General features: G+C 37.1%; 1 protein-coding gene across 3 annotated transcripts in view; it reads right to left on the bottom strand.

Annotated features, from left to right (window-relative positions):
- DMXL1 (Dmx like 1) overlaps nucleotides 1–18,320 on the bottom strand; it is an 85,127-nt gene that overhangs the window by 34,347 nt on the left and 32,460 nt on the right. For all 3 annotated transcript variants that reach the window (XM_032993278.2, XM_032993280.2, XM_032993281.2), the window contains exons 12-25: nucleotides 17,562–18,246; nucleotides 16,931–17,052; nucleotides 16,266–16,355; nucleotides 15,854–15,956; nucleotides 13,646–13,762; nucleotides 12,154–12,378; nucleotides 9,801–11,498; nucleotides 9,173–9,283; nucleotides 7,630–7,799; nucleotides 6,324–6,421; nucleotides 5,506–5,671; nucleotides 4,476–4,722; nucleotides 524–1,608; nucleotides 54–245 (exon numbers count right to left, since the gene is read on the bottom strand). In XM_032993278.2, the coding sequence (XP_032849169.2) occupies nucleotides 54–245; nucleotides 524–1,608; nucleotides 4,476–4,722; nucleotides 5,506–5,671; nucleotides 6,324–6,421; nucleotides 7,630–7,799; nucleotides 9,173–9,283; nucleotides 9,801–11,498; nucleotides 12,154–12,378; nucleotides 13,646–13,762; nucleotides 15,854–15,956; nucleotides 16,266–16,355; nucleotides 16,931–17,052; nucleotides 17,562–18,246 (5,109 nt within the window). The remainder of the gene's footprint in view (nucleotides 1–53; nucleotides 246–523; nucleotides 1,609–4,475; nucleotides 4,723–5,505; nucleotides 5,672–6,323; nucleotides 6,422–7,629; nucleotides 7,800–9,172; nucleotides 9,284–9,800; nucleotides 11,499–12,153; nucleotides 12,379–13,645; nucleotides 13,763–15,853; nucleotides 15,957–16,265; nucleotides 16,356–16,930; nucleotides 17,053–17,561; nucleotides 18,247–18,320) is intronic.

Here is an 18,320-nt window from a genome sequence, read left to right as displayed (position 1 = left end):
ACTCGACAATGATAACAACAACAAACCCAAACAACTATAAAAAAAATACACACCTTGTTGTTCTGAGTATCTGGATGAGGTGGTGAATCAAGGTTTATTATGGCATGTAATATATCATGAGTTAAGTTACCAAGATGTAGCAGTGGATTAGCCACCACTGTTTTGGCACTAGCTGTGCAAGCAAATAGAAGAGGTATGGAGCTTTGCTCTGGTAGAGGGCTGGAAAGTATCTGTATTGACTGCTCCTAAAAATAAGCAAGAAACACACACACACAAAGTGGTAGTACAGCTCCCTAAAAAGGAATAAAAGTACTTTTGAAAGAGGGGAAGGGGATTCTAAAAAACAAAAACTCCATAACCTACAGAAAACATGTTAAAACCAGTATTGCATTTATTATAAAGCAAGTGCTACAGCACGATATATTAGGAAAACTTTAAACAATAATATGAAAAACATTAAAAAAAAAAAAATCTACAAACCAACCCAAAGCAGAGAAAACACAAACTTAGCTCCCCCACATACCTGCTGAGATTCCTGCAATAGCAGAATTAATTCCATTCTGACAGATGCCAAACCTCCACCATGAGAGCCATGAAGTATACAGTAACTAAGGAACATTCTCAGGAGAGACTGGTATTTCAGAAGCCACTGACGTCTTTTCTGAAAGTCTTCTTTCTGTAGCATATTTTTTTGCTGGTCAGCTAAGTCTTCAGTGTTTTCACGTAATGTAGCTTCCTCTGGCATCACACTAATTCCTGACTGTATCTCTTCTACTTCAACACTATAATCACAAGTCCTTTGAAGAGCTACCACTTCTCTTTCAAGCCACTGATAAAGCTGATACCTCAACTTCCCACCATCTACCTCATAACCAGTTGACAGCGTACGAAGCTCAACAGTAAGAATTTTCAAGCATGCTCTAAACTTCAGCTGTGCTGAAATGATATCTTCTGATGGACTTAGAATATCTTTGTCATCAACTACACTAAAAGATTCTGTGTAGCTAGAACTTGTTTCATATAATTTTTCTATTTTCTTCAGAGGTTTTAGCTCTTTCATTACCAGGGAAGAATCTTCACGATCACTTTCATCACTGTCTGACTGTCGTTCCAAGTGTTCATCTTGGATTACCACACTCGGCTGGCTCCAGTCGAAGGAAAGAGTTGAACTTGAATGTTTTTCTGATGAACAATCTGAAGATGAACCTAGTCCATTCAACATTGGCTGTGACCAATCAACACTGGAAGACTGGTCTTTTGTTTCCAACTCTTTAACTGGAGAAGATGGTGAAAAATCTTTACTGGTATCCATTAAACTAGGTGATCTACAGAATGACTTTGACCTCTTGACAACTTTGGGCATCTTTGATAACACTTCTAAGGCCAACATAGGACAACCAGCTTTTAGATGAGCATATGCAGTGGTGAAAAACAATCGTCTTTCACCTAGGTTGATTTTGTCAGCTAATCCATTTTTTACTGTTAGGCAAATGTGCGTTGAAGATGTATCAGAAGAGCCAAAATGACGTCTCAACAAGAGAGGATGTGTTCTTAAGTAGTTATAGAAGTTAAACACTGCAGGGTTACAAATTGATGAGCCATCTCCATCTGAAAAGATATTGCATCATGAGGAAAAAAAAAGCCTACCATTCTGTATGAACTAATCCACTGCAAAGTTCTATGTTCGTCAGAAGGCTATTAGTTTTTAATATTCATTCTATTATGCAACTCCTGTGATTTGAGTTTTCATTTATCCCCATCAAGTTTCCCTCAGTTGCCAGAACCAAAATCAGGTAGCATGCTAACTACTAAGGACTTGAAACTTTGTGCTGTTTGGTTTTTTTGTTTTTTGTTTATTTTCGGGGAGGGGTTGTTGGGGGCTACAGAGGTGTCCCCCTGTGAGAAACTTCTCAAAAGCTCCCCCAGCTCCAAGTCAGACACACCTCTGGCCATGACCGAGCCAGTTAGTGATGGTGGCTGGGCCTCTGGATAACATATTTAAGAAGAGGAACCTGGGAGGAGTGGGAGTTGTGAGGAGAAGTTGCGAGGAAGACACCCACGAGAACACTGAGGTATGTGGAAGAAAAGAGGAGCAAGAGGGGTAGGTGTACCAGTGCAGAGACACATCCCCCATATCCTGTGGTAAGACAGCACGGCTGCCCCTTCTGCCACCCATGGAAGCCCATGGTGGAACAGAGGCCAACCTGAAGCCCGTGGAGGAGCCCACACCAGGACAAGCATCTGAACTTAAAGGAAGCCGGGACTCTGAGGGAAGAAGTGGCCCCCACTGTTGTGATTTGGCACTGAGAGGACTGCAACACGCAGGGGGACCCATACTGGAGCCGCTTGGGAATAGCTGTGGCCCATGGGGAGGACTCATGCTGGCGAAAGCTCATAGAGGACTGTCTCCAGTCAGAGGGAGACCACACTGGAGCAGGGAAAGAATGAGAAGTGCTTCCCCCTTGAAGAGGAAGGAGTGGTGGACTGACCAAAACTCCCATTCCCTCTCCCCTGTACTATTGGAGGGGGGAGGTAGAAATATCAGGAGCAAAACTGAGCCCAGGAGGAAGAGCGGGGAGGGGGGGGGGAAGGAGTTTTTAAGATGTGGCAATGCTTCTCACTGTCTTGCCCTGTCTGTTGTGTTTTCAGTGTTTGAATTAGTGATGTTCTTTCTTTTGTTCCCCTAAAGTCTGTCTTTTGCCCGTGTAATGGGAGAGTCATTGCCCCCTGTCCCTACCTTGATCCCTGAGCCTTTTGCTTTATTTGCTTCTTCCCTTTCCTGAGGGGGATGGGGTCAGTGAGCAGCTGAGTGGTGCTCAGTTGCCTTCTGGGTGCAAACCATGACATTTAGCTGCCTTAAGAATGTTAACTTTAAGAAATAATGCAACTGATCCTTAGAAGGCCTATAAAGCTCTCAAGTGAACAGGGGAAAAAAAAAATATCACTTTAGGAGACTTAAATGCTATTTCAGGCACCATGTGGAATTGCTTTTATCATAGTAAGTATCAGTATCTTTTCTATAGCAGTTTGTTATTGTGGTCAACCATTCTTCCCAAGGACTAAAAGCTACAAAACACCATGTCTTCCAGACTCTGCTGTGTAATTGTACAATCAGAATTTTTTTTCCCTGGTCATGACAGAGTCAAATCAACTACTGAAGTTAATTTGTCTCTTAATCTTTAAACTGCTGCTGGAAACACAGCTACATCACTCCAGGGTCATTCTCATCCTGATATTCACTCCCCTAAAGGATAAACTAAGTATCCATTCACAGGATACAGGATAACAACAACACAGTCACCACATTTACTATAAAAACCACAGACATTGCTACAGAAAACTATTTACTAGCAACAGTGAGCAACCATGTGTGGAATAATTACTAAAACGACCAAAATACAGCATTGTTCACACATTAAGGAAAGGTATGAAATCAAAAAGGCAGCTGCATCTGGTATGCGAAGAGTCCACCACATCACCTGTGACTCCCGGGAAACACTGCTTGCAAAGCAACACGGGCAGAAATGGGCTGGAGAGCTCACGGACTCTCCCTGTGATGGTACAGCAGATATGGAGACGAGGTGGTACCACAGAACTGATAAGCTGCATGCTGGCCACCCTGAGCCAACGTCCTGTTGGATTTTGATGAAATGCTGTCCTTTGTGTGAACTTTGCTCATTATAATGTCATTATAATACCAAAACACACCTCCATCCCGAAGGCTACCCGCCTCCAAGTGCAACCACTCTTCTCTGAGTCTGCGCCCTGAGTCTTTGCAATCTATACCTTTAAATGTGAGGCGAGAGAATTTTAGTCCAATCATAATAAAGGTATTTATGACTAGAGTCACTCAAACTCCACCTTCAAGGTAAAAAATGGCATAAAATAGGTTGGGAAAAAGGGGAAGGTGGGGGGAAGACACCATCGTATGAACCTCTGGGACCAGTTGATGGGCTTTCCCACCCCCATAGGGACGTCTTTGGGTAAGACTTAAGAACTTAGAAATCTTTCTAGAAAGTCTCTTTTCCATTTTTTATAGCCTGGCTGTATTGTTTTAACTTTGTTGTGTGCTTTATATATACACTTATTAGCACATGCGTTGCAGACAGTGTATGTATCACTGGCAATCATAAGAACCTCTGTATCTGTCATTTAAATAAACTGTACCATTTAAGTAGCTAGTTGTTTCAGTTTCTCACTGAACCTGACCAAAGTCTGGCCGTGCTAGTTCGTGAGCACGACTAGACTGAAGGTGCAGTCCTCTATTAGTGTATCCGAATCATAACAGTTTAATATATATTGAACTTGATTGGACTGACAGTGGTGAATTGGTTATCACTCAGATTTTCTGCCTTAACCATTTCACGTGACACCATGCAGTACCTAGTCTTGTTCAGACTGTGCTTTAAGAAACTGCTACTTAAATGAACAAATAGTTAAAATGAACCTAACAAGCAAAGTACTCATATTCTTACCTCCTTCAACAGAATGTTTAATCAAAGTGTCAAGAGCCTTGCTATAATCTTCCAAAATCCAGTATGCCATACTTCGCAGAAAAGGGTCACTGTGCGTGTTTCCTGAGCTCTCTTTTCCAGGAATCACACGTCCCAGAATTCTCTTCTGTAGTACAGATTTGTAAGTAGTAGATACTTCAAACTCCGACTCATAAAGTCTTGATATTACAAGAGCCAACTGAATGTCATTCAGTTTTTCAAGGCAGACCTAAATGAAAATAAATACATTCACAGGACTAAACATCATAATTTCTCCTCTGGTTAAAATGATCACAAGACAGGATGTGACATGAATCTGCTCAGATTGAGATAAGTAGCTCTATCAATTTCATAAAACATTAGCAGAACCATGCGGAATAGCTGTGGCTGACTATTACATGCAAGATCTGATATGAAATTTCTTCAGTTTAAGTCTGAGATGAGAATAGATCTTTGAAATCACTTGGCTTCAATAAATCATTGTCAGTGTGCACATCACCTCTTGAAGCTGGACATTTTGGTTACGAAACTTTACAGAATGAATCCTTCATTATCTAAGAGATTAATTTCCTCCCACCTTTTCAATTCAAACAGACCCAGAAAATATTTTTTTTTTTGTGAAGGTATTCTAAGAGCCAACCCACATCACTGCCAAAAGGTCTTAATTTTTAGATCTGGAACTTTCTAACGAAAAAATATGTTGTCTTCATATATGACAGGGCAGACAATCTGAAAGCAAGATAATGGCAGGTAGGCCTCTTAATATTATTGGAGAGAAATTAACCATGGGACTTATTAGTATCATTAGTATAAGAGCTAAAATAGAATCAAAATGTAAAGATCAAGGATTTGTATGTGTCATTAACGAGGCAGGGAAGGAGGAAGAGCCCAAAAAAACCCAGAATCTTTAGGGGTCATACTAATGCAACATGCAAGTCACATTCATTATATTTGTAGGTTTGGGACAATATAACAGTCTTACACATTATAAAGAAGTTCATCATTTTATTACCTCCACTGCATCTTTTAAGTGTCCTGCCAACAAGAAAAATGCTGCAGAATGTTCAAAACGCTGTTTGCCCAGCAAAGAAAAAGCATTCTTTAATGCTGCTTTACGCCATCTGTCCTCAGTAAAGTTGTTTCCAAAAAATTGTGTCATTTTATTATCTTTTTGGGACCTGCATATTGAGCATAATTCATAAAAATATGTTTTACTAGATGCATTTTGGCTCTTCTTTTCTTCAGATGCCAGAATTCTACACAGATCTGTTCATTAGGAAGTGCAGAGGCTCTTACCACACTCAAAGTATCTTCACATTTAAAAATAAAAAAGCTTTAGTAAATACAAAAACTAATGGTATTTTCAGTTAAATTGATACAGATAAAGGAAAATTAATTTTTCCCAGACGTACTCTTAAGAATGACAATGCAAACTACTTTTTAAAAAGTTTGTAACGCTGAACATTGCATTATGAAGCACTAGACTTAATTATGTTCTCTGAATTTAAGGTAAAATTCTGAAAGATAGCCACGTCATTCCATACGCTACACTTGTAGCACTCAAAAGTAACACAGAATTAATCAGTGATTTGAATTACAGTAGATTTGAGAGTAACTTGAAGCATCTACCTTTAGAAACAACTAAACTACCCCCGTAAGTATAAGCAGCTTAAAAACTACTCATTCAATGTAGAAACAAATTTAGAAATAAAATCTCAGCTTTCAATGGTAATATTTGTGCTTCTTTTGGATTACCACCACATTCAGCTTTTTTCCCAAAGTTATACCAGACAGTATGAAATTCCACAGAAGAGCTTACATGTCTCCTACCTGTATAATCCCCAGATCACAGCCTTCTTTTTCATTGCAAGGTAAAAAATGGCTGCATCAAGTGGATCATTGTTTCGCTGAAAGGCTGCTTTAGCCACCTATGAAGACAGTTCAACAGCAAAAAAACAACCAAAATTTAAATGAATCTTAAGTAAGATTCTTGTTGCTTCTGGTATCCCATGCCCTATAGTGCTTGGAAGTTCTCTTTAATATACGATCCCTCCTCTCATAATGAGTATGACATAAGAATGCATGAAGATACCACAGCTTCAAGCACTTGTTTTTGTTTGATCTCATTTAGCTAATGCTTTTCCAGTTCTAGAAGCTTTTCTGAAGACCAAATGAGAATGCCCTATGTCTGAAATGAGTTCCTGAAATCATAATAAAATTAATTTATTAGTTGCTCTGGTAATCAAAGGACAGATGGAGTCTTAAAGAACAGGCTGGGACCAGTCACAACAAAAGAAAGGTTATTTACAGGACATTACTTTTGGATGTTTGAAAGGAAAAAGGGGTAAGTGGCAATAAGAATAGTCCAAGACCCATGTAAGGTAACCTTAAATGCAGGCCCAGAATACTTGGAATTTTTTAAATGCAAGCCAGGTAAATTTCATAAAGTGATGATTAATTGCTGAAGATTGAAAAGAAAACGTAGAGACATGCATTTTACCACTTTGTGTTTTCTGGTCAAAGTATCTTGTGCATGTCATTTTCTAGCTCAACATATTTGGCTTTTCCAAGAGCTTAAAATAAGTGATAATGAGGTTAGGCATATTGCCGTATCTGTGATGATTAAAATACATAATTCAAAAAAAAAAAAACAAAAACAAACAAAAAAAAAAAAGCCCACACCAATCCCAAGCCGAAATAAAACAATAGAAAGTTTTGTTATCATGGAAATATATCAATCTGCAAGACAAATGTACAACATCTTAGTTGACCCCACTTCTGATAGGTTTCTAAGGAGAAAGTTTTTCACATAACTTGTTTCCTAATTTTGCTTTAAACTCCCCTATATGCTCAATCTTGAGCATCCACTATAAGCACTGTATACTGCCATCTTCAAAATGGAGTATCTAAAAACCCAAAATGTACTTTACACTGGAATTAGAAAGCAAAAGTACTCAAAAATAGATACAAAATTTCATATTCATACAATAAACTATATATACAAAAAAAACACAGCATGAAAAATTCAGAAACACTGAACGTATCTAAAAATTTAAAACCACAAATAGAAAGTAAACACCATAGGACAGCTGTTTGAAAAAAGTTTTGTAATTTTGTTTCAGAATGTTATGTTTACCTTTTCTATGCATTTCCGCAGGCTATGGATATTTCGAACCCACCATCCTATACCCATAGCTCTGAGTTCTGACCATGTTGGATCTCCTTTCTGCACTGCAGGAAGCATGCTCAGTAGTTCTTCTTCCGCTACTGAATGAAATGCCCAAGCAAAATGACTAGTAGATAAGCCTACATAATAAGCCATTTAATAAAAAAAAAAGAAGAGGTTCATTAATAAAATGATCCAGAATCTGAAGTCAAGGAGATGTGAAAGGGAGAAGTGAAGAAAGTTGAATTGTTTATTTTGGATTCTTAAGTGCACTGCTGACGAGGCAACAGAAATTTAAGAATATTTGTAAGCACTGCATATCAAATATTAAAGAAAGCTCATATATATGAAAACATTTTTTCACCTGCAAACTCTATGTAAGTTTGCAAAGAACGGAGTTACTGACTGAAGCTCAAAATGTACTTATAGCGTGTGGCATTAAGATTAGTCACAATACAAAGCGCCGAAGTACAAATACAAAGTACAAGTAGAAAGTACTGATAAAACTTTTAAAGTTTTGAAAGGTAAGCTTCACTATTTTGACTTGGATTAGAAAATGCAGTTTCAGATAATCACAGTAGAAAACAGGTTTGAGGATAGAGATACAAAAGAAAACTGCAAGGAAAAAAAAAAATCACAAGGAAGATAGCAATCACTAAGCAGGAGCATAGCTTGATATGGGTAACTGCAACCCTAGTGACAGCCAGATGTCCCTTTCCATCAATGGCACACTCCACTGCACCTCTGCAGATGCCCTGGAGGTACTACTTACTCTCACCAATTTCTGAGCTCAGCAAGAGCAGAAGTACTAATAGCATTCCATTGGAGAGCTAACTCAGCAGTACTCTGTTGCAGTAGTCCTGGCAAATTCCAATCTCTGATGCAGCTGAGGCATGACAAGCTGTGAGACTCGAAATGCCATCAACTGTCATGATGACTAATGAAAGAAGCAATCACAGACAGTCCTTTAGATTTGATTAAGCTTCATCAAGTCCATCTCATTCTGTCATCTGCAGTATCAGGTTGGAACTACTTAAAACTATACCGAAGAAAACTATTTTGAAATAGTTCATTGGGTAATTACAGTAAACACATGAAAAAACCTGTGAAGTCTGAGTAGGCTGTAAGAGACTTTTTCCCAAGTATGTACTATAATACTAAGTTATACGCACTCTGTTTTCTACTGCATCATTCCTGCAGGTCGTTGGAACAACATGCTACTAGAAGTACAGAAAAGCTGGTTCTTTTAGGGAAATAAAAAAAAAAACACCTAAAAATTGTTAGAAAAAAATACCGCTTCAGTTCCAAGATGTCTGTCTAGAATAAAATAGACATTTTCTGCTCTAGCATACATTCATATTTAACAGTATTAAAAAAAAAAAAAAACAAAAAAAAAAACCAAACACACAACAAAGTAACTCACTGATTCTGCAAAGGCATGTCAACTGTACAGCAATCACACATAGAGCTACATCACTAAGATTCACTTCATCTAAGAAAACACATCAGTTACCTTGGTGAAGCAGTTGAGCTCGATGTACAGGAGGAAGTGAAGTTGTCAGAAATGTGTGAAGCCGAACAGCCAATAAAAATTTTAAGCCACACTCATCAAGAGTTTCTCCACCTGGAATTAAATATTTTTATATGCACTTTAGAGAAACTGCTGACAGTAGCCTTTGTCTTCTGTCTTAACGGAAGAAATACTTTGCAATTCTGTGACTACTAATGCTTTAAGTTTATAAATGTAATAGCTTAATTAATAATTCTTCCCTTCAAGGAAAAGAAGAAAATTTCAAAAGTTTTGAAGTTACTACTTCTTAATGAAAGTGTTAATGAAAAAGTGTTATATAAAAAAATTCGTAAATTTAATTATCAATTTCTCCGCAGAGTGCAACAAACACTGGTCATTAAGACAGTTGTCTCTTCAAAAGTGAACTAGAAACAATTATGGCATGTGGACTGATGGACTAGCACCCGCATTAACAGTAAATACTACGATGGCACAGTAAATAATACAGGCTACACGATGAAACAAACTATGATGTGCTTTCATAAGCCACAAAAATATTCCAGAACAGGAAAAACTTGCCAAAAATGTCATGAAGCACAGTAGTACATTTAACCTGGAAGAGCCAGCTTACCCTGATTTCTGTCTCTGCTTTCTCCAATGTCAGTACTGGTAGTAGCAATTGTATCTGCCAAGGCCATCAATGACATTTGCTCCATCCTAGTCAGACCTGGCAAGCTTGAATGAAGCAAGTGACAAGAAAGAACTTGAGCATGCTCTGGTCCAAAGTAAGTTGGGCTATATTGAGAAAGATCAATGACTTTTGGTTTCAAATTGTCTTCATCTGCATCAAAAGTAACAAGTTCATCTGTACTTATAGCAGTATTTTGAAAGAGATCTTCATAACTGTCATTGGGCACATCTTTTTTATTTTGATTATTTTGATTATTAGACTTCTCTGAACAGGAATGAGATGAATCATCATCTGCAGCAAGCAGAGCATACAAAGGCAATGGTGGAACAGAGTCTATTTCGACATAGTCTTTAGTCTCAGTTTTGCTGAACGTTTTGGGATCTCTTACAGTACTTCCACTAGCACTGATGGTAAGAGATCTGAGCCTCTTATCATGATTAGGTTCAGAGTCAGTTATAGCAACAACTTCTCCAGCAATGCACTTCACCAGATGGGACAGAATGGCTTTTGCCCTACGTACTTTACCAAGATCCATGAGTTCCAATAGTTGATATGGGTGGTACTGAGGTAAAGTGGGAGCTAATGTATGAGCTGCTTCAAAAAGACCAGAGTCCTCCATTTCTGTAGACAGATCACAAGCAGATCTTTTCCCACTAAGTTTCTGTGCAAGACTGGTCATAGACCTGGTCAAGGTTCGCTTTGGTGGATGCAGACCTGAGGCAGCTGACTGGCTTTGTTTCATTAAGCTAGTTATACATGGCGTGCTTCCACTGTAGGAATCTGTACTGACTAGTTCCTGCTTGGAAGGAGATTGCCACTGGGAATAAACATGCATTTCACAATCCATTCCAACTACAAGAATGCCATCACGCACCCAAGACAAGGAGACTGGAAAAGGAGGTGACCCCTCTACAGATGAAACCAAGTCCACACAACGCAGCAGAACAAACCTAGAAAGGGTTGTAGCCTTCGTACTGCCACTATGGGAGATTGCTACAATTTCCTTACCATTTTGTTCTTGCATTTTCCCAGACAACTGACCAAACATATAAAGTTTTGACCCAATTCCCACTGTTAGAATATGTGAACCATCTTCCCTAGACATCCAATCTAAGTGTACTAAGTGCTTCATGCTGGGCATAACATTCGCACCATGAGACAGAGAAATGTCTTGTCGGTTATACGCCACTAAATTACTATCAATGCTAACACCAGGTTCTAATACGGTGCCTATCTCATCTAAATGAAGAGTCTGTTCTAGAATCCAAGAACCACCCCCTGTGGATTCACATTCAAAAATACTAACATGCATTACAAAATCTTGAGAAAGATTACTACTTTTAGATGTTACCTGCTTATATGCTACTGCTAATCTGTTTGTGTGTGCACAGCTAACTTCTGTTGGCCTTCCTGGAACATTAATAGCACTACTGCTAAGAAGTTCATCCTCAATCAGTAATGGCCATTCTTCCCATACATATGTAACATCACTATGTGCACTATATTCTGACATGGAAGAAGCTGACGATTCAGTGGTAACTCTGCATCTCCAGAATCTAACTTTTCCATCAGAGCATGAAGTGGCCAGCAGATACGGTGCACGACAAACAGGATATATGGACGAAGAACTCAGATGTCCTAAAATTAAATAAAATACATGTTTACTGGGGGAAATATTTTAAAAGTAAGTGAAAAGTAAAGAGGTTTTTATTCAGTTATTATTCTGAAACAAAAAAACATTAGCACTTTATGAGAAAGAGGGTTGTTTGCAGGGCCTCACAAAGGAAATGACATGACAAAAACACAATTAAACCATTTTACCCTTTGTTTCTGTTTCATGCTCTAGGGAGGAGTTAAATTACATGATTTAAACCCAAATATTAATATCTTATCATCCCTCCCATCAAATATTTCCCGTTCAGAAATTTAAGAATCTTTATTAAAATATTATTTGAAAGACTACTGATGGAAGCCTTAAAATTTATGTATAGACCCTACAAAAAATTTATTGAAAAGACTGCAAAAGCAAACTTGTGTTTCTATAATTCCTTTTATTGCAAGCATCTAGTATTGGATAAATATTATACATTAAAAAAATGCTTTATTTTAGTATTAATTCCAGGATCAAGATATAAAGTCAAAGGAGCAAACTTTAGCAAACCTTTGGAGTCCATCTACAGGTGTTTTAATTTTAACAACAAATACCAAACTCACTATTACTTCGTTTCTATTTCAAGACCAAAGTCAGAAAGGTAAGGATTCCTTATTTTATTCTTTAAAAAAAATTACAAACCTGCTGATGGCTTTACACTTATTATCTCTACTCCTTCTGGCAAATTCAACTCTTGACTATACACCATTTTGGAAGACAGAGTAAGCCAACTGGTGCTCTGAAGGTTTGCTCTACAGGCCTGATACTTCTGAGTGAAAGGTGATTGGATCTTCTCTGGATCTGGTGAAGAATACAATTCCTCTGTTTGTGTTGCTTCTTCAGGTGTATTTGAATCTATCTTTTCATCTAAAAAAGTTTGCATTGTTAATTTTAAAAAGTCACTGATTTCTTTTAACCTAAGAAGTAGTTTTACTCACAAGTTCCAAAAAGACAGATAATTACTTAAAATTTTCCTTTAATTTTCATGAAATGCATTTCTACATTCAGATTTAAACAGAAATGCTAGCACACCTCAGATTAAATACTTCCGAAATTCTAGAACTGCCTAGAAGTTGTAGCTTTAAACTCTTCAGACTTAAAACAATCAAACAGTAACCAGAAACATCCAAACTGGAGATGAAAGAGGTATGTATATGATTATCCACAGAGGTTAACACTTCATTAACCACAAATTACCTGCAGGTAAAGAAAATTTAATTAAGACCTCCACATCTTTCTTTACAAACTGTGGAAAGGTATTTTTCAGAAAAATTTTGTTAATATTTTAATAAAAATTTACGATCTCAGAGATTATGTGATATGAATGCTTCATTACTTTTTTTTTTAATGAAACTCAACAGTTAAATGATGGATTTGGAACATGAAAATAACCAGTAGGTTGGTTGAAAAGCCTTATCAGTAATGTCCTCATAAGTAGACCAGAAAATTTGCATCTTTAGTCTTCTCACCAACTTATGAACTAATTGTCATAACATTTGAAACAACTTAAGAAATTCTGCCTTTGAAAGCAACAGTAAGACAAATACCAGTTGGGTTTAAATGACAGAAACATGCATCATAACAGACTCCTCTGGTATGTGATGAATGCCAGATTTGTTTTCTCAAAATCTTTAAATGTTAACAGAAAAATACTAAAATCTATCTTAGCTTACTTTAAAAAGTTTTATAGTTTTTGTGGTAGTTTGGTAGTCTGAAAGAGAAAACTAGCATATTTTATAACTTCAAAATTGCTCATAGTTGTAATTTTTTGTTTAGGTGCTTCAGACTATGGGCCAATTTAGAACTTGTGTAAACTCAAAAATTGCAGAACAAAAAATTCTGAGAAGCAAAACATCTGAAATGTTAGGTTGTATTAAAACCAGATAAATGTATTTGCCCTTAGAATGCATAAAAAATACCAAACTTTGGGCTTAGGCTGAACTCAAAAGCTTCCACATTCTGAAGATTAAGAAGCAATTAAGAAAGAATGAGTTGTGATGAAAGCTTGTAATCAAAGAATTGCAGATGCTTTTAAAAAATCTGAAAAATGATTCAGAATACGCTGAATATCAGATATATTCATGAGATAGTGACTTTTTTTTTAAAACTGAAAACTACAAGAAAGATGGCTTACCTACTGAGACAGGAATTGACTTCAAATGTAAATGCCACATATGTAGTAATGAATGGTTTTGAGTATACTCTATTACTATTAGGTAAAATTTTTCAGAGAATCCATTCTGCTGGTTTCCTGGTAAAATTCAGAACAGGAATATATTAGGCGTTATTCAACTGAAAGAACAACTAAATTTTGCTGGCTAGCAAATAATCACACTCAGCTACCATGAACTAATACTGAAATGCAATGGTCTGACTACTTCCTACATGGTTATGTTAGTTTTCTCAGTGTTTTTTACCATAAGCAATAACCACTACAATTATAGGTACACACACAAAGAACTGTCAGAGAAGACAACATATTTGCCTGAATTTGCTGTGTATAAAGTTAAATCCTGGAATGTACTCTCAGCTCTACACCTTTGTCTTTTACCTGCTTGTCTCTTACAGTTTCTTAGCTATCTCTTACTGGCAACTGTAACAGTGAGCTAGACAGAGGTTTGGCCTTCAATGTATAAAAAGCATACAAGTTACATCTAGAGAAGAAATGCCATGCTAACAGTTGGGAAAATAGCAGCCTGGTCTAATAGATAAGGCTCATCATTCACAACCCAGCCAAACTGACTATATAGTCTGTTATGTATAATGCTTCTTCCTAAGAAATTATTTGCTATAGTTTCACCCCAAGAAAGACGACATGAGTTGCAGTATCAGCAGAGCCCATTTCTGGAGGTTGTACTCAGCCAATCTCCTCCCTTAGCACCAAAGTGAACCCATAAGGAACAAGAAGGAACAGTTAGTTTAGCCACCATCTTTTTTCCATATTCCTCTGGCCCTTCTTTAGCTGGGCATCTACATAAAACATGATCAAGAATAAGCTGTATTGGACCTGTGGGTTTGACACTGGGTTACTTATGGTACTGTAGAAAAACACAACAGATTTTTTGTTTGTTTGTTTGTTTTTTTTCTTTTGAAAACAACATGAACTAAATAGTTACATGTTTTACTAAAGAGGAAAGAGTGAGAGTTTTTAAAACTAAAGAGCTTTAAAGCACTAGAAAATGCTTTCAAATTAGAATGTAGGCAAATGGTACACTTCTAATTTGTTTTTTCAAAGGGTCTGTTTAGCCCTATTTCTTACATGGCAGCAATCCATACAGATGTTCAAAACACAAACAGATATATAGTTGCCCTTTTCGAAGATCAAACAGTTTTCATATTTCTTTTAAAGTCCTCTATGTGTATCATACTCAAGATGCAAATGTACAACAAATATAGGCTGTAGAGTAACACTTCTTTTTGTCCTCTATTTTATTCCTAATTTTCAACATCACATTTGCATTTTTTGACCTCTACTGAGAGTTGGGTTCACATTTTCATAGATTATCTCCATTTCTCCAAATATCTTTCCCAACAAGAAACAACTAGTTCATAATTGATGACTATGTATATACAGTTCAGGTAATATTTCCCTAGGTGTCTCCCTTTCCTTCTAACAAAAATAAGCTTTGTATACCAAGTTATTATACAACATTTTGACACTGTTTCACAACTTTGCTTCCTTTTATTCAGCATTCTCTTTACTACTGCTGATGACTTGGTATCAAACTCTACTGACCCTTTTTTTCCACATTATTTCACCGGAACAGAACAAGTCAAAACTGAGATGCCTATATTACACAACCACTGACCCACTCCACCAAGGAAAACTGATCATTTATTCCAGAGCAATTCAGATCTACCCAAAGACCTACAATTCCACACACTATTCACAGTATTGTATTTTACAATTGTGTTTTTGGGGATTTCTTTTTATACCACAGAGGACATGAGGAGCAGTATTTAGCTGATGTGAAGGATGAACATCCATCATAAAAGGATGCGATAAACTTTGTCTGTGTCATACCCTAAAGCTACAGACTCTACATTTAAAATCTTTTCCCCCTCATGTAAGAAGGGTATCAGCAATGGAATGCTTAATACGGTACATAATGGGTATATCATGATTCAAGCTACTTTGTCTAAAATTTGGTTGCACACTACTCCTAAGGGAAGTGAAACACACGGGAGCTTCATTAGACTAGACCTTCTTCTTTGGAATATAAAGATCTCAAAGTCAGTCATTTGACCTTAAAATACTAAAAGGTAAATAAGTTCTTTTTCCTCTGTGGAATGAAGAATATAATACTTTGTCTTCAGTGTTCTATGAAAAAGCATTCTTTACCAGAGTCTGATAAAATGTTGTTCTTTTCAGGTATTTCCTTCTCCTGGTTATTCAAAATGAAGTCTTCTTGAAAAACATGGAATAACTGCGTTTTCCTGCCATGCTAAGAAAGTAAAATCACACATAAGAAGTGAACATCATGGAGTGTACTGTTTAAGATTGTTTTCCAACATGGGAGCTTTTAACTTGGTAAATTATTCACATAAATGACAGATTACTCAAGAAAATGCACCCTCACTTCTCACGTTCTTTTCATTTACAGGTACTATGAAACCAAAAGCACATTTATGTCAGGATCAGTCTTTAAATACCTCATCTTCACTTGATGGAGATCTACATATATAGCCTTTATTATTAACACTTTTTAAACAAGCTATTTATGGTATAAAATGAGATAAGAAAAAGATCTTACAAGCTCTGTGATAGCATCCAGTTCAATGATACATCCTGGTCGAGCTGTAGATTGCTGACTTATGATGTTAAAAACTTCACCAACATACTTCTGTTTAAAAAGAGTCAGGGGGATGGTATTGTTAACTCAGTCTTATGCATTTCTGTGGCACAGCCTGATAGGTACATGCAACATCACTAAGCAAATGTTAACTGAAGTATTCAATATACACTGATGGCAAACCACCAAGAACACAGGTAACATTTCCAGCTTTATCAAGAGCCACAATTTTTCAATGGCTGAAAGGTGACAAGAACATCTAGAAAGCCTCACGTTCAGCAGTTTATTGTCCTTTCTCTAAGGTGCATTGTTGTCTCAACTTTTCCTTATGATGGACAATGCACACACACAGTTTGCTGCTCTGTTACTATTCCTTGTAGTGCAAATGTTTCAGAGGTATTTCGCAACCATTAACTTGCCTCAATACGAAGAGTCTGAGATTAAATGGAATCCAGTATGTCTAGAACGCTAAAAAGCTTTACCATATCTGTTTTTACCAGCAGAACTAAACTACCATAATCTGTGAAATCCTGAATAACCAGCTTATTCAGTTACCAACATGTCTGAAACCAGTGCTACAAAATGAAGTTCCATTCTCCAAAAACACGAGAAAGCTTTTCACTTACAGAAATTTCTGGATTGGAGAGCTCACACAAAAGTTTCTTAGCATCTATCACAGCTTGGTATAATCTCAAATGCTGTCCGTCACTAGCCACAAAGCAGGCACTTGGAGAATTACAGTATGCACCTGAAAAGTAAGAATGCAAAAACTGCTCAAGTTTTCAAACACCAACTTGCTCTTTTTTTTGGAAATAGGCAATTTTGAAGTTCTGAAAGAAAACAATATAGCACAAGAAAAATTCTCTCTTGTTAATTTATGTTCACAAGCAAGAACTACAAGGTTTAATGCTGCTTTCAACACCCAAAGCAAACGATATGAAAGGAAATGAGAATCACATTCACAAACCAGAGCAAAATCTACCTCTGCTTTTAAGTGTTCAACCTGTTCTGATGTATTCACTAGCACCTAAGAACTTTAACTGCATTAGCTCCTGAAATACCAAATACATAAAAGAAGGCAGAAGAATACAGGAATTCTTCACATAGGAAGTATCAGCACCACGGAAATTTGTAAATCAAAGACCCATGTTTAACATTTTTTCCAATGCATTCAAGTATATCTACATTATCTATTTAATCGCATTATTAGGTTATATTACTGTTATTCTAGAACACGAACCAGGAAACAAAACTCACCAAGGCAATAGCTGGGTATAAGTGTAGGCAGCCATGCAACATTAGAAAAAGCTGAAACATGGAGAGAATTGATCCGAGCAAGTTCAGAAACTCCACCAGAGAAGGACAAAGGCCCAACAGGGTCAACTCTCCAAAGAATAAGTTCACTGTAAACTGCATTGGGATCCTGGGATGTTACATTTGCATTGCCTCTGCTCTGACGTCTTACTGGTGACTCCTGAGACTTTACAGAATCATTTGCTTGTTTTCCATTTCCAACATCTGGTGAAATTAGAGCATTGTGATGTGAAGTTGTAAGTAGCAGTGGTAATACTGAGTGGCAAGCCAAGTCATTAAGATGAAAACGGTGACCACAGTATCGGGACTTATGTGAAATACTGAGTACAGTTGAAAAAGCAGATTCCTCAGCAAAACTCACTAGCCATTGGTTCAGTGACCCATCTGCATGTTTGGAAATCATCATAACATTAGGCGTGAAGATACTTAGTTTTAAACTGTTGGTTGATTTACTGTGCCCAGAAGAAATAAGCATAGATGAAGATCGTTTAAGGCCAGGAGGCTTTTGTTTGCCTTGTTGAATAGCTAAGTCAACATTTTTGGTACAAGCATACATCACTATACTTCTGCAAAGAGAGTTTGCATCACCCGTTGGAAATGCAACAGGAATTCTGGAGACAAATGACACCTGGAATTTTAAGAAAAGGAGACAGAACAAGTGTTAAAGTTATTTTTTCATCATACCTCTCACTGAGAAACAAT

The sequence above is a fragment of the Tyto alba genome, unplaced genomic scaffold (genome assembly GCF_018691265.1).
Source record: "Tyto alba isolate M040663 unplaced genomic scaffold, T.alba_DEE_v4.0 Super-Scaffold_13, whole genome shotgun sequence".
NCBI lineage: Eukaryota > Metazoa > Chordata > Aves > Strigiformes > Tytonidae > Tyto > Tyto alba.
This window is presented reverse-complemented; position numbering and strand designations above follow the sequence as displayed.